We start from the raw sequence: 27,844 nt of genomic DNA, 5'->3' as shown, positions 1-27,844 counted from the left end.
CACCTAGCTGCCCAAGAATATTTTATTAATGTAAAAGTAATGAAGTGGTATTAAACTCTTAAATTCCAAAACAAACAACTCCTTTATTATTTAGAAAATCACAAATTAATAATATCTGTGTTTTATTACATTCATTTGGTGGCTGAGTTTCACAACTCTGCTCTCAAGTATAGCTCAATGAGTGCCTATTCATTGGTGTTAACTGCACAGCCAAAATTATCACAATAATGGGACCCAACAAATAATTATGTCATTCTGGCCTCAAATCCTGATTACCAGGTTACATGATCTCTTTCTGTTTTATGTCTGTACTGGAGATCCAAGTATGTATGTGAAATATCCCCTAGAATACCAAGAACATATTTGTCATTTCTATTGGACTAAAACAAAGACTGTTTAATGATCTGTTGCTACTGAAGTATAATTCCTTTGGCTCCAGTGATCGCATGGTTCACTCAAAATACTAATTTCAAAATATTAATATTATTTAATTAAATGTTAATTTTAAAAAATCACCACACTTTTTTACTAGTCCAATTCACTGACACAAAATTGGAGACTTCAGCTAAATTCTTTGCCTTCTGTGTAAAGGCCTTCAAAAATGACTTTTCTTTCTTTATAGGGCAAAATAGAAGTTTTGATCAATCTGGAGGACTAAGTACCTAATGGTCATGACTTAAGAAATACAAACTAGGGCAGCTAGGTGGTGCAGTGGATAGAGCACCGACCCTGGAGTCAGGAGCACCTGGGTTCAAATAGGCCACTTAACTCCATTGCCTTGCAAAAACCCTAAAAAAAAAAGGAAATAAAAACTGATTTTCCTCAGCTATTAATCACTCAATAAAGTGCAAGAAAATAAAATTGGGGAAAATATGAACCAAAAAATCAGCTAGATTAGAAAAATCCCGAATAAGGTAAATGGTATTCCATCTTACTTAGGACTTTTAGAATAATTAGTAAATAAAGCAAAAATACTTAAGAGAAATTGTTTTTCAATTTTTATTGCTGTTAATTCAAGGAAAAAAGATTGCATAAAATCCAATCTGTTCTAGAAATATAAGTGACCTTTCCAGTACATAACATTTCAAATATCAAAGTATATGGTAAACATACAAATAAAGAGAAGGTTCATACCTTCTATTTACAGTACAGTATTTTAAATCATAAAATAAGCTCCATAAAGTACAACTGGCAGGTAATTCACAATGCAGGTCCATGTGGTGCTTATCAAAACTCTCACTTTGAACAACTCAACCGCAGTTTAGCAATTCATTTAATAATGTGGTCCAAAAATACCCAGATCAAATAAAATATTTTTAATCAAAATAATTTCCTTTACTAAAACTTTTTTTAAATTTTTAAATTAAAGCTTTCATCTACCCATTCATGCCCACCCACTCCCTTCCCCTGCCCTCCCACCCCTGAAAGAAAGTTTCAAAATGTACACTGGTGCTATAAATATAGATGCTACCTATGAAGCATTAAATTAAGCTTCTTTTTTTTCTTCTTCAAGTTTTTCCTTGTGTTTAGCAATTTGTTAGGCGTCTGACTTAAGACTAAACATTTAAGTTCCTCTGCTGCATATCACACTCCTTAAAAAAGAAAACCTCTTATTCTTGCTATCAATTGAGGAATTGAAAACAAACAAACAAAAAAACCTATGAATATACAGTGGTAGTTGTTCATTGCTGTTGAATGCAGCAGTCATCGAAATACACTCATATCTTCCAGATAACCTCAGTGCACTTTAGGAAATCAAAAATACCTGGAAGCAATTTAGTACATAGATTGGCTTTAAAAAAAACAGCAGCATTAAACTTAGTGACATGACACTGACATGATTAATACCATCTTACACTCCAAATTCAGTCTTTCACATTATAATCACGCATAGTGGTAAACTGTTATAAAATAGTGACTTTGCTACGAGAGACAGGTTATAGTACTAATACCTGACTTTTTGTAGAAAACCATAGCTTCTGTTCAGATTGAAATAAACCACTTACATTCTAAATACAAGGTAACACTGTAACAGTATGTAGAGGAAAAAATTTTTTACTCAAGTAACGTGTCCAATTTAGTATGACACGGAAGTAGACTAACTTCAAAAAACAGGCTGTCATCTTTTCATTACAAATGCAAACACACAGGAATACAACATTCATACCACTTTGTTCACTTTGTGTCTCTCTGAATCAACAGGCTAAAAGTTTTTATTGGAAGTAAAAAAGTTTATCCACCCCCCCATTTAAAAAGAAAGCTCTTGTCCAATTTCATATATATGTATATGCATCTATATGTGCATATATATATATATATATATCTGAACAAATTCATATGGTTTTTCACCTCCTCTCCTTGCTTCCATGTATTTTAATTTGCTTTGGACACACAAGTGCTGCATATATGTATATTATACGATTTGTTACACACACACACACACACACGCACACACACGCACACACGCACACACACAATTTTGTGAATCTGATTTCTCTCCTAAGAGTAAGATGAAACACTTTACCCTCAATTTATGAGCATAGCAATTTACAAAAGTGTGAACAAGTATAAACTGCAGATTACTCATGCAGGCCAATCAATGTAGCATGTGGACAAGTGAGGGTGGGAGAGGGCAAAGCAGCAGTACGGGAGAAAACAGGAAGGGTATGGAAAGGAGTGTGGAGCGGGACCAAGTTTTGTTTTTAACCATATGACGACTTTACCAGTGTTGTCAAAGGTTAAATATGACATTTTAAAAGATGCAGTAAACATTGCACGTGTCAAGTCTTCAGTGTAAAAAGTACGCTTCAATGTTTTCCTTTGATAGTTTGGCTGTGTGTTTAATTACATGTATCATACAAGCCTGTTGTTGAATCAGGAGACCAGAGGCTCAAAAGTATTCTTCTTTTGTTTTGGAACATTGTTGCAAGAGAATTGAAAAATCCCAACTGCATAGAAATCCGGGGAAATATAAAGGCAAGACAAAAAAAACAACTTTCCTTCCCCTCCTTCCCTCCCACTCCCACTTTCCCCAAGCTTCAGTGTATTAAGAGGCAATGTTTACTTGTTTCAGTCTGCAGAATCCAACGTATCATTAGAAGGGGGAGGGGGAGGTGCGTATCTCAGTCTGTAAGTGCCTAAAACAGGAAAGACAGAACTGCTAAGTCACAGCTTACAATTAAATGGATTACAAATCACTACAAGATATCAAACGGACATGCTCTTCAGAAGGCACTTTCTTCACCTCTAGTTAAGTTCCAAAATGGTAAATAAAACTACTTAAGAAATCCATTATTATGAAGTTTGTGCTTTAAGTCCAATCTAAAATGATGTAGAATTTCATCTTCTCAAAAAAAAGAAAGGCTAAAATAAACACACCAAATATCAAGACTGGTCTTTCCTGTTAAGATTTGGCAAAATGACAAAGGCCAATGTGAGTGTAGCATTGAGAAGAGTTTGAGAACATTGCATTCAATGTCCTGCTCATACAAATACTTTAAGGATTTTTTTTTTTGTGGTTTTTTTGCTCCCTTTGGTTACGAGTATTAAATTTAATTCACATTCACTCATCTCCACGTCACTGCTCTAATCTTATTTCTACAAATGTAGATTCTAATTTTGGAGATGAATCCACCTTATATTTGCTGGGAGTTGATGAATGAGGCTGGCTGGTTGTGCATAGATATCCTAAATAGTTATTATATAAACATAATTGGATGACTAAACTATTTTCTAATTCTTCAATATTTAAATTTCTTGCTCAATAAGAAAAAATAATTTACAGGACTTTGTTCAAAAACAAAAAAGGTATTGTGATGAGATCTTACATTCCAGAATGAAAGTCCTCACTCTTTTTAATGAATGCTGCTATTCAATGAAAACATACATGACTTTTGCCTAAAAGCCATGATGTTTTATTTTTCAATTACAAACTAAGTTTATGAACCTTGCTGTGTTACTACTGTGTTCTATGTAATCTGCCTGGGTAATTTAAATGAGTTATTCTGAAATGTTCATTCTAAACTTCACCACTAATACACAACATACACAAAGACACACAGACACATCTTTTTGCCATGACAGAATCACCATGATCAAGGTAAACTGGTAAGCTCAAAAACAAGTCCTTTGGGAGTTATCATGATTACCTTGTTGATTGGCCTCCATTGATGACTGCTTACAGTCCTGCGCATAGTGTCCGCTTACACCACAATTGTAACATGAAACATTCCCATTCTTCTTGGGCCCCGATCCATTGGAGTTGGCAACTACATTAGGTGCTGGATATACAGGGTAGAATCTCCCAAATCCTGCCATCTGCTGCATGCCATAGTTGGCTTGATTCCCCATGACTGGGTCATGCATCAGTCCATTTGCATATGGAGTCTGAGGCAGAAAAAAGGGAAGTTGGGTTCCATTGTTCTGATGTGCTTGGTTGAGGTAGCTGCCATTGCAAAGGGATGGCAGAGTAAAGAACGATGGAACTCTATACATTGGTCCAGGCATTGGATTAGGATAAAAATAACCATTTATTTGAAGGTTTCCATTGGTCCCACAGCTGCACCTTCGGCCACAGGAACCACAAGGGCCTGACCCTACTTGCTGTGGGGGTAACAGTGTTCCATTAGTATTAGTGTTTCCCACAGCATTTATGTAAGATGTGCTGTCACTCTGGGCAGTACTGTGTGTGAGAGCAGGGCTAGGACTAGGAGCAGGGCCTGGTGTATGAGTAGGAACTGCAGGAGGAAGAGAAGATTGGACCTGACTGACCCCTGCACTGGCTGAGGGAGCTGATGTGGCTGCTGTGTTGAGCACATTTGTATTCTGGTTAGGTAACACACTAGCAGGAAGGGGAGATCCTGACAGAGAATAGGAAGCTGGTGGCTGTGCTGCTGCAGAGAGGCCAGCAGATGGAAGAACTACCTTGACATTGGTAGGCTGAGGGATTGTCCCAGGGCTTCCCTCAACTTGAGGCACCATTTGATTCAGTCCTACCACTTGGGATGCAGACTTTGTGATGGGATCTGTGGTAGCAACTGGAGATCCTGGAAAACTACCTGGGTTGTGGACTGGAATAAAGGCAGTGTTTGGTGATCCAATGCTCAAGTTTCCGGTGGGCTGCTGTGGAACATTTACTGTGCAACTCTCTGAAGATCCCTGTGGAGTTGATATTTTTAGCCTGTGTATTGCCAAATGCAAAGCAGGGCTACCAGGCTGAACAGTATGTGGAAGGAAAGGGGATGGTACAGGTAAAGGAGAAGCCAAGAGCTCAAGACGTTTTTCTGATTCTCCAGAAGCAGCTGTTGGTCCTAATATTCCAACTGGTGTTGAATTGGTAGATTCTCGTATTGCAGAAATAGCAACAGGACTAGTAACAAGCATCCCCATGGCTTTGCCATCAGCAGTTTTGGGTGGAGGGACAACAACTTCAGACTTCTGTGCACCATTGTGCATAACACATTGTAAGGCAGGCACCAATGAAATGTGTTGATACTTAGAAGGGTTTAAAGGATCCTCTGAAATATTTCCATTCTCATTTCCTAATGAAGAAATCTGAGCAGGTGGTTTGATATTGACAGTAGATGGGTTGACAGTGCCATAACCTGTAAACCTGGTTGTAGTTGGATTCCCTGAATCCTCAGAATTGCTGTCTGTGTCTAATGGAAATAAATAAGTGAAGATTAAAATATAAGCATTACTTTCATGTCTTATTTTAAACATAGTTTAGTATGTCAGAAACTAAATATTGAGTTTTGAATTGTGGAAGAACTGACCCCCTTCTCCCAACCTGAGTGTTTTTCCCACTTCAGTCACCTCAAAGAATAACCCTTTTAAAAATAGAGAATAGGCAAAAACTCAGGTCAACCAACAACTGTACCAAGAGTACATAAAATAAAAATCTGGTAGCAAAATATCGTTCATAAAGGTCCAAAATTATTCATGTACTTAAATTTGCACCAACATAAAAAAACTCTACTTGATTTTCATTTTGCAATGCAAAATGCCAGTCACATCTATCTTAGGTTATTCTTAAATAAAAATTACTACTCAAATAGAACAAAATCTTTAACTCAGATTTTGAGATTCTTGAAAGTATTTGAATTTAAATGAAATTTCAACCGGAGCAGAGTATTTTTTTTAACTTTTTTTACTTTTAAAGTGAAAATGACAGTTGATTAGTATGTAAAAAATGTATTTCTATGGTTCAAGACAAGAGAATCAAAAGTATAATAAACAGATTAATCAGATCTAAGATTCTCTATTTAGACCATATTAGGGCATTTAAAATATCGACATTTTGTCATTTGGTTCCTAGTTTTTAATAGGTAAAGGTTGAAAGCAAATCCAGACTTTGAGAAACCATTTCCTCAAACTATTTTCATCAACTTCATAGAGACTTGTGAATGCACATGCTGTGTAAAAAAGCACTACTTTATAGGTTTTCTGTGCATAATTATAAATGGGGATATATTAGGAATTGTGATTTTTATTTTTATAACAACTGTAAAATCAGCAATTATCTGATCTAGTGAAGCTTTTATTTTTTTTTTAAGGTTTTTGCAAGGCAATTGGGGTAAAGTGACTTGCCCAAGGCCACACAGCTAGGTAATTATTAGGTGCCTGAGACTGGATTTGAACCCAGGTACTCCTGATTCCAGGGCCAGTGCTCTATCCACTGCACCACCTAGCCACCCCCGAAGCTTTTATCTTTCAAATTAATGAAGCATTATCAATCAGAAATGATTATCTTTTATGAAAGATAAAATAGTAGTCAACAATGTAGAATTTCAGTAATGTGTCAACTAGATGTTAAATTATAAAAGAAAAAACATCAGAAGTGAAATTATTGCAAAGGAAAATTCTTTCCTGACTGATCCAATTACCAATTTTTCCTTGTTTAACTGGGAAAAAAAAAAGATTCAATTGCATGGTACTTAAAAAAAATGGCACACTGTGATTTCTTTTGAGGCTATATTTGTGCTCTATTAAAGTTTCTATTGATATCAGTAAAAGAAGTCTCCAAATCTATGAAGTCATTGATTCTTGAAGTGGTGACAGCTACAGAGTCAGAAGATATGGGTTCAAATCCTACCTCTACTATCTCTTAGTTGGGTAACCATGCACAAGTCACAACTTCTCTTAGCCTCAGTTTCCTTGTTAAAATGGTACCTACTTCAGAAGGTTTTCATGAGGCTCAAATGTGAATGTATAAAGGTGCTTTTTAATCTTTAAAGTGAAGTAAGTTGTGAACTGTCATATTAAGTATCGAAATACAGAAATGTATATTTTAACCATGGGGTGGGGGTGGGAAAGAGAGAACATTTGCAAATAGGCAGCTGAATCTCCATTCTGGAACCTCAAATGGCTAGAATCACAGAATTCTACAGCCTCAGATTTTCTTTCTTGATTTAACTGCCTACTGTCTGTCTGTCCTCATTCAACCTACCCATCCCATGACTAAGGGACTATGACTTTGGATTAGCTTCCTTTGATCTGTCTTTCTTCTATTAAAAGTCCTGTTTGCCAAACTATATTGGCTCAGGAGTACAGAATCTCTCCACTTGCAAAAGGGCAAAAAGACAACAATAATAAAATGAACAGGGCTTCTAATAATATAGGCTATAATATTGAGTGATGCCTAATAGATGGCATCTATTAAATTAGATATAAAATTAAATAAGAGTTATGATACAGATAGGCAGTCACTATTAGCCAAAATTATTAGATATCCTATAAAAATATAATATTTAGTATGCTGTAATAACTAAAATAAACCCAGTTTTGAAGGCGTAAATATACAAAAAAATCAGTCTCACTGCTTTGTCATATGACATTATTCCAATGTATAAAATTAAAGTATTGAACAATTTTCGGTTGCACATGAAAAATTTGTTATCTGACTTGAGAGCTAAAATCTAGATTTTACTATATTTATCTATCTGAAGGTAAGTATCTATATAGGAGATTCTGAACCTGAGATAATGGGTATGTCAGATTTATGCAACAAATACAATATTAATGAAGTTATAAGAATAATTAATTATACATTCTCTCAAATTTACTCAAGTATATTCTGACACTACCTTTTGTGGTAACCCTTTCTTCCTGTTCATCTCCATCACGTTTATAAATGTATATGGGATTCTAAAATCAGCAAGATTTTAAAGATTATAGATAATAAAATCAGCAACTTTACTACTAACGGTTAGAACAATATGTTCAAAGAGATTCCACAATTGACGGAGAAGGATATTAGATTAAATTAATCAATTCAACTAAAGAGAGACATCTTTAGGAAAATACAAGTGCTTCATAATGTTTTAGACTCCTAGATAAATATTAACCTAAATTGGAAAAAAACTAAGTTCGGTTTTGATAGAGGCAGTCACTATCAGACTGCCTTTATTTCTTCCAGACAGTTGCAGACTGTTAAAAGTAAGAAAAAACAAACCCATAACTTTTATTTACATGTCCAATCAGGTTTCTGTTTTAAGAGAGACAAGACACACATGCCACAAATCCAACCTCTGTCTTTTTCTTCTTCACTTTCTAAGCTTTCCCTTCCATCATGCCGTGGACTAGAAGGAGAACTGTAACTCTCTGAAGATGTTTCTCCACATGTATCATGTCCAGATCCAATATCCAAGTTGGGATCTAAAAATAAAGACAGTTATCTTTATCTTATCACACTGTAAGGATTTGAAACTAATTTTATATCTGGATTGCAGAAATATATATTTTTTAGGTTACACATGCACAAATCATGTTATACATTTTTATTTTAGTCATGCTATGATAGAAGAATCAGAACAGAAAGGAAAAACCTTGAGAAAAATAAAAACAAATCTAAAAAAGTGAAAATGGTATGCTTTGATCTGCATTCAGATGCCAAAGTTCTTTCTCTGAATGTGGATGGCATTTTCTATCACAAGTCTTTTAGAATTGTCTTTGATCATTGTATTGCTGAGAAGAGTTAAGTCTATCATAGTTGATCATTATATAGTGTTGCTATTATTGTGCACAATGTTCTCCTGGTTCTGCTCACTTCATTTGGCATCAGTTCAAGGAAAGTCTTTCCACATTTTTCTGAAATTCACCTGCTCATCATATCTTATAGAACAATAATATTCCATTACATTCATTTACCACAATTTGTTCAGTCATTCCTCTAATGATGGGTATTCCCTTAACTTTAAATTCTTTGCCATTACAAAAAGAAAAAACTGCTATGAATATTTTTGTAAATGTGGATCATTTCCCCCTTTATCATGATCTCTTTGTGATAAAGACCCAGTAGTGGTATTGCTGGATCAAAAGGTATACATAATTAAGATAACATATTTAACAAAATTAAAAAACTTGCTCTTTACCCAGAAAAGAATTCAATTCCACTATAGAGACTACAGGTCAACCTAAGTTTAAGACAAAGTTTAACAAATATCAATTCTTAAGATTCAACAAAAGGAGCCTATGTGATTAGATCAGGGGATATTTTTCTCATACTCTGGAAACTAACAAGTTTAAGTTAATATTTTAATGAATTATTTAAAAAGGTAACTAGATATCTTTATAAGTGAGATATCCAAATGTACAGGTGACACTTGGCTCTTTTAACATTAAAAGAAATATTATGGTACACATAAAGCCAGCATTATTACTCAAGAAGTAATAATAAAGTTAAATTCAAATTCAAATTAATCCAATCACTGAATGACCATTAGATACAAGACGATATGTTAAGAATCATTCTTGTTAATCCAGAGTTGCCATAAACCAATGATCAAGTTTTAAAGAAAATACAGTCAATCCTGAACATTCACATTCTTTTTTAACTTCAGGCAGTCTGATAATTTTATTAGCATTTTCACTTTCATGTTGACAACTAAGTGCATTTACAACCATGTACAATAGAGAAAAAAATAAGGTGTGATGTAGTTTGTATTCATCAAAAGGAGAAAAGTTCTTGTAAAAGTGTGAATTCACTCCAAACAGTGTTTAGGTAACACTGCAAGTACATTGAAAAGCTGGAAAAACAGCTAGGTTTGTGGGTAAATGAGATGATAAAGTGCAATTCAGCCCTTTTGGAATGAGTAAGCGTCCTGTCACCTCTGCTGCCCATTCTACATCACAGCCAGCCGTGTTCCACATTTACCCTGTGGGAGGGAAGGCTCTAATGCCCTCATTTTATAAATGAGGCTAGCCAACTTGGGAAAGATGACCGAGGGAGGAAGCATAACTGGGACACATAAAGGAACCATCGGTCTCTCCTAGGGTAGGTACCCTCTCTCTCCTAGAGCTGACTATCTCTGCTCCTATCTTATCCTGGGGAAATCTGCTCATTTGCTACTTCTCTTATCTGATCTAAACATTCACCCACTTCACGGGAGGCCTTGCTCTGGTTAGTATTTCTGAAGTAGTGGCATCACTGAGTGAGAGGGTAAAGTTTAATAACTTTGAGGCACAGTTCTAAGCTGCTTTCCAGATCAGCTGGACTGATTCTGTTCCAAAAACAAGTTATCTTTTTTCCTCAATCCCCTTCAACATTTATTATTTTCCATTTTCTTATCAACTTTTCTGATAGAACCTTAATTTCTTTAATGTGCATCTCTCTAATAATTAGTGATATGGAGCATTCCTATCATACAGTTTAATAGATTGCATTTCTTTCTTTGAAACTATCTACTTATAGATTTCATCATATACCAACTGAGGAATGGCTCTGATTCTTAGATTTGAAATAGTTGCTCCTCTATCTTAAGAATGGGATCCTTGATAGCAAAACTTGCTGCAAAGATTTCCTTTGTCCCCAGGTTAGCTTATTCCTTTCTGTTTCAGCAGAAGACTTAAATTTTATTTAACAGAATTTTCTATTTTTTTCTTTTGGCCATTAACTCTTCCCATAGTCACAGACACGAAATACAGATTCTCCTTCCTGTCTAGTTGTTTATAATGACAACCTTTATATCTAAGTTATGTAGCTATTTGCACCCTAACTTGGTATCTGGTGAGATATTAGCTTAAAACTAGTTACTGCCAAATTGCTTTCTAGTTTTCCAACTAGTTTTTTTGATGAATGAAAGGCCTTACTGCAGGAGTTGGAGTTTCTGTGATTATCATATTATACTCTACTACTACTATTTGTTTCTGTCTTTAATGTACACAATTTGTTTTACTAGTGTCAAATGGTTTTTGAGGATTACTGCTTTGTTGTCAAATTCAAAAAAATACTGTAAATATTTTTTTCTAGTTCCCTGCTGTGAATCACTTGGACATCTAAGAGGTCAGCATAATAAGTAAATTAACTTAGGCAGTAATATAATTGTTAATGTACTGGCTTGGGATAACCACAAACAAGGGATATTTCTCCAAATATTTAGTTTTCTATAAAGTACTTTCTTTTACTGCTGTATTCTTCTATTTTCTGTTTAGTTTAATAAGCAGATGAATATGTTTTACAATCTACTTTTATTTTAAATATAATTGCTTTTTTACATTTTACAGAGTTTTACTGGTAATATACAAAATTGATGATTTATATGGGGGGGTTATTGTGCAACATTGCTTCAGTTATTGTTTCAATTAACATTTCAAATCGACTCTTTAGGGTTTCTAAGTATAACATAGTATTCTCTGTCTTAATACCCTTATATAGTTAGCCTTTTAACTATATCAAATAGTACTAACAGTGGACACAACCTTACTTTACCCTAATCTTACTTGGAAAGACCATTAAATTATTCTCATTCCATATAATGCTAGCTTTTGGTATTTTACATATACATGCATGTTTATGATATGACTTACTGTGTTAAACAAAGGGCTGTCCATTTCCTACTATTTTCTAGTGCTTAAAAAAAGAACCACCACCAAAAGATCCCAGAAATAGATAATGTGGTATGCCAAAAGTTTTCCTAACATCTACTGATAATAATCATATGATTTTTGTTGTTATGGTCAATTATGTTTATAGTTTTCCTAATACTAAACCAGCTTTCTTATATTCTTGGTATAAATTCTGCTTGATCACAGTGTTTAATCTTCATGCTATGAAGCTCTAGGATCTTTGATAATATTTTATTTGAACTTCTGAAGCATTGTTCAATAGTGATATTGATTTCTGGTTATATTTGTTTTGACTTTCCCTGGCTTAAAAAATCAAGACTATAATTGTATCATGGAGGGAATTTGTTAAAGATTACTCTTTTTTTTTTTTTTAGGTTTTTGCAAGGCAAATGGGGTTAAGTGGATTGCCCAAGGTCACACAGCTAGGTAATTATTAAGTATCTGAGGCCGGATTTGAACTCAGGTACTCCTGACTCCAGGGCCGGTGCTCTAACCACTGCACCACCTAGCCGCCCCTAAGATTACTAATTTTTGCAGTTTGCATTTCCAATTGAATTTTTGGAACTTTTCATTGATTCTTTAAAAAAAATTTTTTTTCCTTTGTAAATCCACTTGGTACCAGAATTTTTGGCTTTAATTTCTTTTTTTGAGATGGAATTGTCTAATCTGGATATTTTTTTACTTTGATAAATGCTCATCTATTTCATTTGTCAGTCTTATTTGCATATTTTTAATACAAAGTTTTCTAAATTAAAGTTTCTAATAATGTACTTCATTTCTTTTTCATGTTTTGATTTCTTTTTTAAATTCCAAGACAAATTAGCCTAATAATTAATCAATATTTTGTTTTCCTGCATAAAAACAACAGTGCCTAGTTTTTCTTAATTCAATTTTTCAAACTTTCAATGTTATTTAATCTTTTGTTTTTAGAATTTTTGCTTTGGTGTTTAAGATTTTAAAAATGTTTTCTATTTTTTTTAAATGTACACTCAGTTTTTTCAGTTGTTTTTTTTTTCCCTCCTTTTGCTGAAAATATTTAAAGACAAATTTTTCCTTAAGGACTGCTTTGAAATCCCCCAAATTCAGATATCTTGTCTTATTGTTATCATTAATGAAATCATCTGTCATTTCTGTACATTGTTCTCTGACACCAATTCCCCTGTTATTTAGAATAATGTTATTTAATTTATAGTTCTTCAATGATTCTTTATTGAATAAAGAATATTTTTACTCTTTGGGCACGTGTGTGACATTTTTATAGCCTAATCCAGGGTCAATTTTTGTAAGTTAAAAATGAAAGACATGTGATCTCCTTCTTGTTCCATTTTAAAAACCACCTGAGATCTTTGAGATCTAATTTTTCTAAAATTCTATGGACAGATTTAACTCTCTTCATTAACTTTTGTCTAGAATTGTATAGCTCTGAATATGGCACACTGAGATTCTTTTCACTATTATACTTTTATAATTATTTCTCCTTGAACTCATTCAATTTTTCCCTTAAGTATTATGTTAGTTACAGTTAATATATTAACATGATACTACTATAGAGTAATTCATTAGAGTATCTATTGTGATAAAAATCTGTGATAAAGAGAAAATGAGGCAGAGTTCTAAGCACAATCAATTTATTAGCAAAGCTAGTAATTGCCAATAAATGGGAACCAAGGCTCCTCAATAGCCAAAGGATACATCTGACAAGGCAGTTTTGTTTATAATTATACAGAAAAAAACAGTGACATCAATCTGGCACAACAGAGGCATATTTCACTTCTGATTGGTCAGTGTTAAGGTCATTTAACCACAATTTTACTTAAGTTTTTCATCAGGAGAACTAATATCCTTTGGAAAGTTCCATGATTGGCAATTTCTGAGAGAGAACAGGACATGTGCAGTTTACATGCTATGAAATTCTAACAGATTAAGATAAAAATGAGGACATTGGCTGTAAATTCCTGAGAAAGGGAACTTAGTGCACGGAGGGTGGCTTGTATTGCAAAATAGGAAATTAATAGATACAAGCTTACTGAGTTCAAAGAGAGTTCAAATGAACATTTAAGATAAAATAATTTATACATAGCAACTTGATCATTAATACATAGTAAATTGATTAATACTTGACAAAATAATACAGAATAAAGTGGGGTATCAAATATCAATTCCACATTTCAGCAAAATAATACAGCTTTCCCTCTTTCTTAAATAAATGTATTTTTCCTTTTCTTTTCTGAGATCAAAATTGCAATCTCCCCCAATTGTTCAATTAAAGCATAATAGTTTTCTTCAAAGCCTTGACAGAAAATTTTTATGTTTCAAATGTTTCTTATACACAGCCCATTGTAGAATTCCACTTTCTTATCCATGCTGCTTACCAACTTCTATCTTATGGAAGCATTTTCCCCACCTATGGTCATTAACTCTGATTTTCCCTCCAATTTCTTCTGATAATTTACAATAGTGCAGTGGAACACTAAGTGCTGGCCACACCAATGCTCCAGAAACTAGTTTCTGCTTCCTTGTCCGTCTTCTGTTCCCCTAACCCAGATCTCTAATTACAAGCTCCTTCCTTTATATTTCCTTTTAAACACTTCAATCCTCAATCTGAATTTAGGTTTTGCTATGCTTGAGACTAAGAACTCCCTTAAATCCACCTTCCCTCTTATTCCCCACTTTCTCTTCCCTCCTGTTTAACTTAATGTATTTCTGTATCAAACTCTTTGCTTGTCAAATTCTACCCTGCTTTTAACAAGAAGTTCCAGTGATGCCCATTATCTCTTCCTTTGTATGCGTCCTCCAATTATATATGGTCCTAAATCATCCTATTCTTCCATTTGTTTCTCTTTCCCCTTTCCTTTTATTACTAAACAACTTCCAAAGCACTCCCTAACCTTACATGAATACCTCTGATCCCTGTGAGCCTTTTTCAGTTTCTCACTTCTATTCTCTTTTCATGCTCCAAGTTATTCCTAGATTTATGGTCTAAAGTTTCTAATCAGCTCTTTTCTTTTCATCCAGAATTCTTGTAAGTCCTCTATTCGTTTAACAACCATTGCTCACCCCTTTCTCCTCCTTACACTTAGTACAACTGCCTGGGCAGACAGTAGGTATTAAATAAATGTTTATCGAATTTTTCATCACAAACTTCCTTCTTTTGCCTTTTGCCTTATTGTATTCCATGAATTCTGGTCTTATTCAGTGGTAGTTGCTAAACTTATTACTGGTTTCTTTGTGCTTTAAACTCTTTTACAGTATTTTTTCTTTGATGTCCAAGCTCCTCTTTTTGATGGGGAGTAGTCAAATTAAGTCTTACATTATTCTTTTTTGGGGGGGGTGTTGCAAGGCAGTGGGGTTAATTGCCTTACCCAAGGTCACACAGCTAACTAAGTATGAAATCCATCTGAGGCCACATTTGAACTCCTATCCTCCTCACTCCAGGGCCAGTGCTCTATCCACTGTGTCACCTAATCCCCTTAAATTATTCTTAATTTGTTCTCCATGTCAATTATTTTTGACATGTGAAACCTTACATTTTCTCCTATTGTTTTAACCTATTAATTTTGTGGAATAATTTTTACTTAGTCTAATCTTCAAGGCATTTCATAGGAATCTTCTGTATTTCTGGTACTAAATTGTTATTTTTCTTTTTGAAGTTTTTACTCCAAAGCTTTCATTTCATTAAATTAGTGTCAAGATCTTTTTTGGCTTCTTTGCTTTTAAGAATTCTAACTGATCTTGGGGTCACAAGCTGTGTTTTTCCTTTTAGGTGTTTGTTGATTTCTTATCTTTTTCTGGTTTGTGCTTTGTATCATCACCTTGACTTATTCTTCTAACCTTCTCTCTGTGCTTGTCTGTACCTGGGTTACCTGAATTCCTATGTTAACCCTCCACTGCCTATACAGAGTACTGAACTCCAAGGCCCTCTGTGGCATTTTGGGATTAAAGTGCCAGTGCCTTGGCAACCTCAAGGGTAGGTTGTTCCCATCTCAGTACTACTGCTGCCAGACCCTTTCAAGACACAAGCTTCAAATTTCTGACTATCTGGTGCTTTCTGGTGGGAGCCCTCTACTCTGGAGATCTCCAGCCTTGAGAGCTGCAGGAATGTCTGGCCTAGTTTATAGTCACACAGTGAGAGGTTCTCAATTATTTGCTTAATACTAGTTCCCTCTAAATCCCACTTGCAGGTTTCTGGTGTCTTTTTTTGTACAATTTTGGTATAGATAAATTAACTTTCTACAGTTTCTCATTCATTTTCTTGATCATTTAATTCTGGCACTATTTTTCGATCTTCACTAGATTAAATTATGGGAGCTGGACTCTTTGCCTCCATTCAGTAATGTTGGCCCAATCATTCACATCCATGCCTTGAACTATACTTCATGCTAAAACAATAAAATAATCATTATTTATAGGCTACAACCCACTTCTAATGACCTATCCATAACAACTTTCCATGTCCTTTAAATCACACTGACTGATATGAAGTCATTCCCTTGCAAAGTTTTATAGCCATATTACACTCCCATAAGAAGACTGCTATTAAAGAAATTGGGACTTATGATAGTTTGTAAGCTCCATGAAAACATTTTTTGCTCCCTTTCTTATTTTTGGAGCTTAGAAGGAAGCATTAAGTCCTTATTCATCAGACACTATGCTAAGCATTTTACAAACATCTCCTTTGATCCTCATTACAATCCTGGGATGAACGTGCTAACAAACACCTCATTTTACAACTGAGGGAAATAAGAGAGGGGTTAAGGGATATGCCCAAGGTCACACAGCTACTAAGTGTCTGAAGCTAAATTTGAACTCAGGGCTTCCTAATTTCAGACACAGAAAGTTTATCTACCATAGCTGTCTGTACCCAAGAGATAACTGCTAACTGCTTGCTGACTGATGCAACAAGCTACTTAGCATCATTAAATTACCCAAACGTGATCCAGCTGAAATTTCCCATTCAATTCATAGTCTGGTTCATCATCCAAAATCCATGACATTAACTAGTCAGTGCCCATTATATACAATCTAAACAATGTTCTTTTTCTTGCACTTTATTTTTCTGTGTAGATGTTTCAGCACTTTAGATTTTTAGCAATTTAGAGGCTTTTATCTGGGGCAGTGTTCAATAATCTCTTCTAATCTCTTCATGATACTTTAGGGTCTCATGACTCTAACAACAAACATGAAATCAGATATAGCTTTGTTCATCTCTGTGAAGATTTATATAAGTAGCCCTCAAGTTTCTCTGAAACTCTTTCACTTTTCTGATAGACATTTCTATCTGGATAGGGTGCCACTCTTCTAGTAACTGAGATTTGGAGCCTTGGAATCAGGAGGACATGAATTCTAAACCAGCCTCAGACACTTGACACTTACTAGTTGTGTGATCTTGGGCAGGTCACTTAACATGATTGCCTTGCATCCAGGGCCATCTCCAGACGTCCTGATTCATATCTAGCCACTGGACCTAGATGACTTTGGAGGAGAAAGTGAGGCTGGTGACTTAGCACAGCAACCCCTCACTCAAATCCAATCCATTTCTTTTTCATGACTTCACCTTCCTAATGTCATGATCTTCTTTGAGAAACATCATCATCAACTGAGATTTGAAGGTTCTTCCAAATTCCACAGATCCCATTTTTCTCTCCTTCACATAGCTCATCAATTAGGAGATTTGATGGCTTCCAACTAGACGTTTTTATACCAAGTTTCCTCTCTACAGACAAAATGCCCATGCTCTGGTTGCTATCACCTCTTACCTAGACTGGACTATTGCAGTGGTATCTTAATTGGTCATTCTATATTCATTTTTTCTATTACCCATACAACTGACAAATTTATATTCTGAAAGTGAAAGTATGACTGTTACTCCCCTGATCCTAGTGCCTAGAGCCTCTGGCATAAAACACAAAATTTTCCATTTAGCATTTAAATACCCTCAAAATTTTCTAGGCTCATTACTCACCCTACTTTGTATTCTTCCTACATTCATCCCATTTTCTAAATGATAGAAAGATCAGCTTGTATGCTATGCTGCTTATAAGACACAGTCTATCTTTTGCCTCTATGCCTTTGCCCAGGCTGTCCCCCCCTTGCCTGCAATACTCATGAAACTCCTACTTGTCTTCAAGGCTCAAGTGCCACTTCCTTCAAGAAAGCTTTCCTGATTCCTATTGTTTTCCAAATCACTTTGTATTCTGTCTATAATCTCTATTGACTACTCAATGAACAAGCCTATCTCAGTAGAATGTAAGTTTTTTGATGGGAGTGACGGCTTCATTTTTGTATTTTTAACTCAATGCTGCCTGACTCAAAAAAAGTATGCTCAATAAATGTGTGTTGATGATGAGTAACTATATTATCACTTCATTTGTGAATGGGAACATTTGGAGAATCTCACCACCAATAATGAATTTGGTTCTAAAAAATTTAAAATTCTTTTTAGTTTCTGCTCTCTGAAACCAGAAACTTCTTTGGGGAAGTATGTCTCCTTCCTTTCTTTATGCTTCAGTTGATAATGATAAATGATCTGAATAAAACTATCTCTCTGTTCATGTCTAGAACAGAATCTTGTCTGATATTTACAGGTGAAAGATATGTTTTAGACCAGCTAGGACAGCTCTAATTTAATTTCTAACAAGTCAGTCCTCTTGAGGTGACCACCAAATAATAGAAAATGAAATAATTATTTAATTCTGTCAGGTAACTACAAATTGTCAGCAAAAGGCTACCACTTCTTATTTTTTGATTAAGAATATTCTCAATATATGAATATTTTCTATGAAGACTTTAAAGGATGATAAATTAGGCCATTAACTGCTAATAACTATTCCTCATATAGCTTGAAAAATTAACCACAGTGCTTTTTAAATTGTAGTCTCTAAGAAAAAGTTTATTTTATTTTTTATGAATTTGTTCAGGTCCAACTCTCTTTTGAATTTCATAAGTGATACTGCTCCTTAAATGGTTTCACTATTGCTGCCCAAGAGAATATGATCACTATAGAAACATAAGTAGATTTCTCTTTCTTTTTAAATAAATGTCTTGTCCATCCACTTTCATTCAAAAATGCCTTTAGGATTATCTGACTTAGTTAATCTCACACCACATTCTCTGGGGACCAGTTTTCTCTTTGTGAACAAAATAAATGATAATAAGGAAAAGTTTCTAAACAGCCTATAAGTGTGTGCGTGCGTGTGCGTGTGTGTGCGTGCGTGTGTGTGTGTGTGTATGTTCTAAAATTCTAAACTATGTTTTCCAACAGTTTTCATCATACATTCTTATGCCCACATTTGTATGGAAGTCACTGAATAAATAGCAAGATATTTTGAAAGTGAGTACTTCATAGAACTTTCTTATTTTTTCATCCTTTGAAACAGAAGTTTAGACAAGCTTCAAATGGTCTATATTTTTTTTATTTGTAGAAGCTGATCATGAGCAATGCAGGGGGGCAAGATGACTAAATGTTCCATGAAATCACACTCCTTATTGCCTTTGGTGCATAATGGTTACCCCACTTGGCCCCTTTTCCCAACTCTGATGAGACTCTTTGAACTGTCTCAATTTCAAATTCTTCATGGCTTCTGATTTCATTAATAGTGTCAATAGGATATTGCTTAGTATCTCAAGTTATAAGTCAACTTGTTCAGACAAGTCACTGAGCAACATAGTTGATTCTTAGCATCCTCTGGCCCATTTTTCACCACTGTCATTATTTGAGGACATACTATTGGGAGTTTCTTGTTTGCTTCTTTTTACCAATCTTCTGGTTTTTGAGCTTCTCTTAAAATAGATTGGCTCTTGGACACAGTCTGTCACTGTTCCTGTATTCTAATCCTTTTCAACTTGGTAGAACCTGCCAGAAGTTTGTGTTGCCCTGGCTCACAGGTTTTGAGAATCCCAGGTCACTTTCACATCAAGAAGAGATAGACGTACTTACGACTTTTGCAGAGGACCATTTAACCTATACTATGAAAAGAAATACAAGGAAGTCTCAGGAAATCCTCAAGTTTTCCACCAGGTATTTGTTTCATCAAAAAACATTTAACTTAATGGAATGATATTGTATTTTAAGATATGAGGAATATGGATGACCATGGGAAGATTTATTTGAACTGAAGAAAAATAAAGTAACAAGAACCAGAAAAACAACATACACAATGACTACATAATTGGAAAGAACAACAAAAGAGAAAAAAAACCAAAATGGGATATTGTGAAACTATGAGGACAAACCTAAAAAAAAATGAGAACACGAATCTTTTTCTTCCTTCTGTGCAGAAGTGGGGAGCTATGGGTTCAGAGTATGATATATACTTTTGATGTTGCTAAATTGCTTTTTTCCTCTCTCTTATTCTTAATTGAAATGAGATGACATTAATAAGAAAAAAATATTCCAACTTACCTGTCTTCTGGGGAATGAAAGATGGGATAGGGAATCCTGGGGTCATTATAAGGGTTAAAAAAACTGTTAAAATAAACTTCTTTTAAAATGGATATGACTGTCTTCATTGCTAGCCTATATTATAAAAATGTAGTCACTCTCTTTTTAAAAATGGAAAAAAGTGACATTCCTTAGTATTCAACTTCCCTAAACACTAAGAATATTCATAATATCTTTAAAAATCTACATTGTGAAACAATTAAATTTAACAATTAATTCATAGAACAAAAACCTCCACCTGTGAAATCAATCTAGGTTAAAGGTCTATACTGTAGAAGGCAATTTTTAACATAAAATTTTAAGACAGTAGATACCAGCAGAGGGAGCACACCAATTGCATCAACATACAGATCAGAGAACTAAAGGAAATTATAATGAGTGATCAATGGAAAACTGATTAGTCAGTAAAAAGGCTAAATGTATGAAACAAAAACAAAAATAAGAAATATATATATGTATATCTTAAAATTATTAGCTATAATTGTGGACCTGTTGAGTTTCTTAAAAGGACTAAGCAGGCAATTATTTGTAAATGTCATATACAACCTTGACTTTATTTCTGTATTACTACGTATAAATTCTTTAATACTTTTTTTTTCTAAAAACCACTTACCTTTCATTGTACCTCCATGGACATGCTGGGATGTGGAAACACTAACACCATTAGATCTACTGTTCAATCTACTGTCTGTCTTCTTAATTTTCTCCCTAAATTAAAATTCATACACATTACAAATATTTCTTATTGATTATTTATGCTATGCACAAAAAACACAAAACCTCTAACTACCAAGTAGGAAATTATCACTTTATTATACTGAATTTATTTGAGGGATACAACATTTCCTATACCTTTAAACAATAATTTAAAGTACTGAGAATTTCAACTAAATAGTTTTATAAGTAACAGATGAGTTACATTTTCTACCAGTCAGGAAATACAATCTGTAATATGTATATTCTTCATTATAATAACAATCTCAACTTACTTTTCTATTTGAGGTTTTCCTTTTTTTTTGCTTAATGAAGATAAGCCCCATTTATCTGCTGCATGCTAGAAAAACATCAATACAATATATCAGGAAAGAACAGTCACATTCAGATAGCTATGGACAATCTAGTTTACAACAGTAAAACATTTATATCTAATTCCTAATTTTGCCTCACCACCCCAACCTCCCACCTTCTCCCTTCTTGAATTAGTCCCATTTCTTTTCCCAACAATCTCATTTCTAAAAAATCAAGAATAAAACAGTCAACAGCTTGTATAGTCCAAGAGAAATAAATGGACTCTTGCTGATTATATTTGGAACAAAAGTTGCAAATCACTTAATCACAAATCACTTTCCTCAGTAACAAGGATAAGGTAAAAAATTTTCTAAGCACAAGTCATTGTCTCCTTGAGTAAATGAAGTTTAATCCATATTACAGAATTTCAAACTAACTGATATACTTGATTTTCTTCTGCTTTGGTTTTTAAATATACAATGAAATGCATGTGTAGTAGTATTAAAAAAAAAACAACAAACAACTGTTCCCACAACTAATTTTCCAGGTGAAGAAAATAAATAGTTCCTGAAAACTGAACTAATCATACTTGATTTTGTTCATTTTCTATTCATTATTTTCTCTATTAGAAATGTGGTTCTAAGTAGTAGTTCTGTTTTGTTCTACATTTTAGGACTTGGAGATTAGTCCAATGACTTTTTTGAAAAAAAGAACTCCTGCAAAAGAAAACTCCCTCTACCAATGAGGCTGGTGCCTCACCTGTGATGTGCAGCCCTAGAGAGTTATTTATAATGCTGCATTGCCTAGGGTCACACTACCCAACCAGGTCTTTTGGTTTTGAGATCAATTCCAATACATCTTGGTTATCTCTACATTTATCTTCTTTATTTTTTGAAGATTAAACGGTGTAAATAAGCTAAGGTTAAACGCTAATAAAAGAATGCCCTTTTTCAAATCAGCTTCAAAATTCCTGTCACCAACAGGTAGCAACACCAATGAGATAGTAAAAATCACTCAATAAAGACTTCCAGGGCTTTGTGTGGATTCTGCACAACAGGGAAAAAGGCCTGAGAAGCTGCTGCCCATGCTGGCAGAGGGTGAGGATTGATGCCAAGGAGCTTGTAGCACCCTCACTGCCCCTCACTGTCCTGACAGGCATCTTTATTTTTCAAGGTAAAATGTCTGATAAAAACCACCACTTGAGTTTTCCTTTCTTTCCAGACATGACTGTTCTACAAGGGTCTGGGGGAAGGTGGCAGACCTGGTCTCCTAATGCTGAACAGTGCTCTGGGTGCTGCAGAACACAGCCTTTCTTTCTCCAGTCCATGACCATCCCATTCTGTTCGGAGTGCTGTAGGGCAAGACCATCCAGTGAAGAACAACTTGTACCAATAGTGCTGTCAAAGGAAAAGAACAGTGTCATTTCTAAAGTTAACATTTATTTGTTAAAGTATTTTTCATGAAGTGAAGAAACTATATAATCCCTTTCTGGAAGTAATTCCATCTTTTTTTTAAAACAAAAATTACTTCAGACCCTAAAAATCCCAGCATAACAACAAAAAAAAAGAAATAAAGTGCAATTATTTATTAGTCATAATATTTTCAAACCCAAACTAAACACAAAAAAGACTACTGACAAAAATGTTTGTACTTATTTTAATAGTTTATATTTTATTATCTTTACTCCAAGATCAAATACAAAGTTCACTCATTCATTAAGGATCTTTGAAAAATTAACTGAAGCTCTAAAAGGTGAATAATGCCTGGAATGCACATATCTGTGACAATAAAACAGTGCTTGGTTGGACTCAGAGCTGTGATTTGATCAGAAACAACATAAAAAACAGTCTTAATGTGTAAAGGCAACTTTAGTCCTAAGAAAACTGCCACGGTCTAGGAAAAGGTTAAAAGAACTACGTATAGCCCCACAGCTGACTTGAACTTGGCTTTTTACTGCATCATGTTACCTTCTCATTGGATATTCACATTACTCATATACAAAAGTTAGAGGAATGATTTTCACCAGGTATTTTGAGAGAAGCAATGTAGCAAAATGGACAGAGAGCTGGCTTTAAATTCAGGAAGATGTGTTAAAAGTACTACCTTCTGACATATGCATACACATACATGACATAAATACACATGTTTGTCCATTTATAGGTAAACATACACACTTATAAAGTACTTTAAAGTTTCACAGGAAAAGTCCACAAAGCATTTATATTCTTCAAATCCATTCTAAGTATTCCTCAAAAGTTTTTAACATGAATAGAAATTATAGCTATACATTCTTTTGACAAAAATTCCTACAAGTGTCACGTGGAGCACTCAATTTTCTTTTTTTTAATTTGTCAACCACAGATGTCCAAAGGAAAAAGGAACAAAATGTTTTCCTACATAAAATAAGAATTTATTAATGAGAGTTATGTAAATAACTTTGTGCAAAAATGCATTTTTCAGAAGTGTGTACACATACATACTCTAGCCTTTTGGTAAAAGCACATTTTTCAGTTCCTCAAATCATAATGATAAAGAAAGGAAGGCATTTTCTTGACTTTATATTTCTTCACTACCTTTGAAAAAAATAATGGTAAATAGTACTATTAAGCTTGAATACCTGTATCTTTTGAGGCAGGTATTCTAGAAAAATAATTTTGTTTCGTCACAATTTAGATGGTTTAAGGATTATTTTGTGACCTCAATTAAGGTTTTATTGGAAAATTTGCTATTTCTGTCTCTAATTCATTTTACAGATGAGGAAACTGAGACTAAGTGACTTGCCAGGGTCACACAGTTACTAAGTATCTGAGGTCATATTTTATCAGGTCATCCTGACTCTGAGCCCAGCACTCAGACTACCTGGTTACACATTTTAGAATTGCCCTTCCTTCTCACAGAAGATTATGACATCAGAGAGGTGATACCATGACAAGCACATGAATTGGATTTGAGTTGGGGGGGTGCTATGCTAAGTCATCAGCTTCATTTTCTCCTCTAGAGCCATCTGGTCCAGAGATCAAATACAGAAATGGCCATGGATACAGTGGAGATCTTTGCCTTTTTAAGCTAGTCTTTAACAGCTTGTAGTTTGACTGAGGCAAAGTCTAGTGTGTAAGCTAGGGAAAAAAAAAGAAATGAGGCTAAGAATGATTTTCAAAAAAAAAATCAATCTGGGAATAGAAGACTCTCAGTGTTTTTTTGGCACAAACAGAAATAATTGCTATTTACATTCACTCTCAGCCAATTAGGAATCAATGATAACCCAGTGGGGCTTGACCTGGGACCTATTTTTGGTCAATTAAAGAGTCAGCTTAGCCCAAGATATCTAACCAGGTTTCAGCAGATCAAAATTTATATTCCTTGGGCAGAGGACCCACAGGTAAGGGTTTGATGCCTTTCATTATTCGGGTCCAGATAAGTTTAGGAAATAAAAATAAAACAAAATAGGCTTTTTTCCATGTGCCCTACTGGAGTTACAAGCTTGAAATCATCCAGTTCAGAGAAAATACAGTGAGGAAGTCAGGCTGATGAGGCTTTTTTAGATCTGAGTCTGGAAATTATATTCTATCTTGGAGGTTAACAGGGAGCCATTGAACTTTATTTGTGGGGTGTCGGTGTGACATGGTCAGACCTGAGCTTTCTAAAATGATCAACTTGATAGCTGAGTACAGAATGGAATGGAGTGAGGAAGAGATATGAAGCAAAAAGACCAACTGAAAAGGTATTTAAGAGTTCAAGTATGAGATGAAGAGAGCCTGCACTAGGTATAGTGGTAGTGGGGACAGAAGTTAAGGGGAAACACGAGAGATGTTATGAAGATAGAATCAACAATTTGGAGAGGGAATGGATATGAGGAGAAGAGAGAAGAGGCAAATATGTCAAGGTTGCAAGGCTAGGAGATGACTGGATGATGGTACTCTCAGGGGTAATACAAAAAGGGGTAGGCCTTTGGGGTAATGATAAGGAGTTGAGTTTAAGAATTTATAGGATATCCAAAAGATTGGAGATCCAGAGAGAAATTAGATTTGGACAAGTAGATCCAAGAATCATATACATAAAGATAATTTAATTCATGGGAATGGATAACATCCCTAAACAAAATATTAATGAAATAGGGAGAAAAAGTTCAGGCTAAAGTCTTAGTTAATGAGAATGGGTTGAATGAAGGTCCAACAATGCATACTGAGAAATTATGATCAAAAAAAGCAGAGAGAAAAACTGGGAGAGAGTAGTGCTTTCAAAGTTTAAAAAAAAGGAGGGGGTGAGGACTGAGAAAGTCCAGATTTAGCAATTTAGAGCAGTTTCAACTGAAACTGGGACTTCAGAATCTCTGGGAAAAGAAAGATATAAGGGTATTAATACCTGAGGAATGAGTTCAGTTAGTTTATCATCCTCTCTCAAACTTTGGTCTTAGGGGGGAGTCATTCCAAGTTATCAGGGAGATGATAGAGGGAAGGCAATGGAATGATTGGCCCAAGGAGGCTAACAGGTTCCCCTCCTTCTCCATTTTGTTTGTTTGTTTTTTTACTGTTTATCACAAATACATGGAATGCTTTCTCCAATTTACCTCCAAATCTTTGTTTCTCTAGCCTCTTTCAATACTTAGTGCAAATTTCATTTTTCTATATTTGGCCTTTCCTGATCCCTCTAAGCTACTATTACACGTTTTCCTCTGAAATTTCCACTTTCTTCTACTCTGTACATACCATGTCCTACTTGTTTAAAATTGTTAAGACTTTATGGGCAGGGACTGATTTTGTCCTTTTTTATATTTTTAGCCCTTAGCACAGTGCCTGGTACATAGTAGGGACCTAACAAATTCTTCTGAGGGGGAAAAAATGTTATCTTTAGGATCTTTTTTGAGTAAGTTTGGAATTTTACTAATATGGGATTCACAGGGTATGAATCTAAACTAAAGCAGATCTACAAGTTAAATTTTAAATGTTGTCTGGAGAAGTGATTAGGAGATTAAGTGACTTGCCTATGTTCTCACAACTATTATAAGCCAAAAAGTGGACATGAACATGGATCTTCTTGACTCCAATGTTGGTCCTCTATAGACAATGACTTACTTTTGAACTTCCTTAAAATGAATTATAGGATCATATTTTCAGGGCTGCAATAACCTTGGGAATCATTTACAATATCAGCACTCTCATAACTGAATTAAACTGAGCAACCAAAAAAGATTAAATTATCTAAGATGACTAAGATAATCAGGTAAAGCCAGGACTAGGCAGTCAAAATTCTAAACCAGTATTCTTTCTGATGTACCAAAACTGCTCAGCTTTAGTGTTATAGATCCCTGATGTCTTTTGTCTTCATTATAAATTTCTGATGTCTAAATAAATGAGTATTAGTTCTTCACTGGAACCATATCACTTATGTAGAAATGTTTTTATTTCACTATTTGTTTAGTATTTCATTTTTTACATTAACTTCTATTTCCTTTTTTTAACTTCCCCAAAGGGAAAAAATATAAAGGGCTGTACTAAGCCCTACTGAAGTCTCTTCCATTCCCAAATTTTTTAATTCTATGAAATGATCATGTTTTAAAAAACAAAGCAAAGGTGACTCAAAGACTATAATTTTTTATATTTATTATATTAAAAGAATCTTTCCTGGGAGAAAGAACATAATTTTGATATGAATCACTCTTCAGATAACTACATGGACTACAAAAGAAAATATATTCAATGATTTAATTAATTTCAACTTGAAATTCTGGAGGTGCAAAGTCAATGCATTACTCTAGTTAGCACTTTTTAACAAAAACTGAAAAGAATGAAAGTTAGGCTCTTATTTTCCACAGGTTCATTGAGTCAGATGCATATGCTATTGCCACAAGAGGTTAACTGAAGAGATAATTTATCACTCATTCAAGAAATCTTCTATTTCATGACCATTTTCTTGCCTAAGTAATTTATCTGTTAATGATTGTCATCATTATTTACTTTTACAGCCTATGGCTGTAAGTGGAAGAGAACATGGTGAGGATTTTTCCCCTGAAAAATAAGTTTCATCAATATTTTGGTTGTTATACATTATCTATGATCCCACAGAATATCCTCATGTAAAAAAGTTAAATGAATACAGCAACATCTAACAGTGCGCGCGCGCACACACACACACACACACACACACACACACACACACACAGAGTCTAATTTCTGATCTCAGACTCGGACATTTGGAAGAACATCATCTATTTCATAATATGTCCAATGGAATCAATCTTTGTTATTATGTGGTAGTACTAGAATTCAGATACCTTTTATTTATGCTATTTTAATGACTGTGGCTAGTTTTCTCTTGGTTCTTTTCTTTTTTTATTCATACAAGATATCTTTATTTCTCTGAAGTCCTCATACCTCAATGGGCCTATTTATTTATTTGTTTGTTTTTTATTTATGGTAAGTGACTTGCTCAAGGTCACACAGCTAGTAAATTATTTAAGTGTCTGAAGCCACATTTGAATTCAGATCATCCTGACTCCAGGGCTGGCACTCTATCCACTGTGCCACCTAGATGCACAGAGAATAGTCTTCTAAT

At 34.5% G+C, this 27,844-nt stretch overlaps 1 protein-coding gene across 1 annotated transcript in view; it reads right to left on the bottom strand.

The window, feature by feature from the left end:
- Window positions 1-993: 993 nt before the first annotated feature.
- The window catches only part of ZCCHC2 (zinc finger CCHC-type containing 2), a 90,647-nt gene continuing 63,796 nt past the window's right edge, over window positions 994-27,844 (bottom strand). The window contains exons 9-14 of the mRNA XM_074202551.1: window positions 22,554-22,689; window positions 21,274-21,338; window positions 20,898-20,992; window positions 8,527-8,655; window positions 4,149-5,657; window positions 994-3,137 (exon numbers count right to left, since the gene is read on the bottom strand). Of these exons, the coding sequence (XP_074058652.1) occupies window positions 3,070-3,137; window positions 4,149-5,657; window positions 8,527-8,655; window positions 20,898-20,992; window positions 21,274-21,338; window positions 22,554-22,689 (2,002 nt within the window). The 3' untranslated portion in view covers window positions 994-3,069. The remainder of the gene's footprint in view (window positions 3,138-4,148; window positions 5,658-8,526; window positions 8,656-20,897; window positions 20,993-21,273; window positions 21,339-22,553; window positions 22,690-27,844) is intronic.

This window comes from Macrotis lagotis, chromosome X, assembly GCF_037893015.1.
Source record: "Macrotis lagotis isolate mMagLag1 chromosome X, bilby.v1.9.chrom.fasta, whole genome shotgun sequence".
NCBI classification, from domain to species: domain Eukaryota; kingdom Metazoa; phylum Chordata; class Mammalia; order Peramelemorphia; family Peramelidae; genus Macrotis; species Macrotis lagotis.
This window is presented reverse-complemented; position numbering and strand designations above follow the sequence as displayed.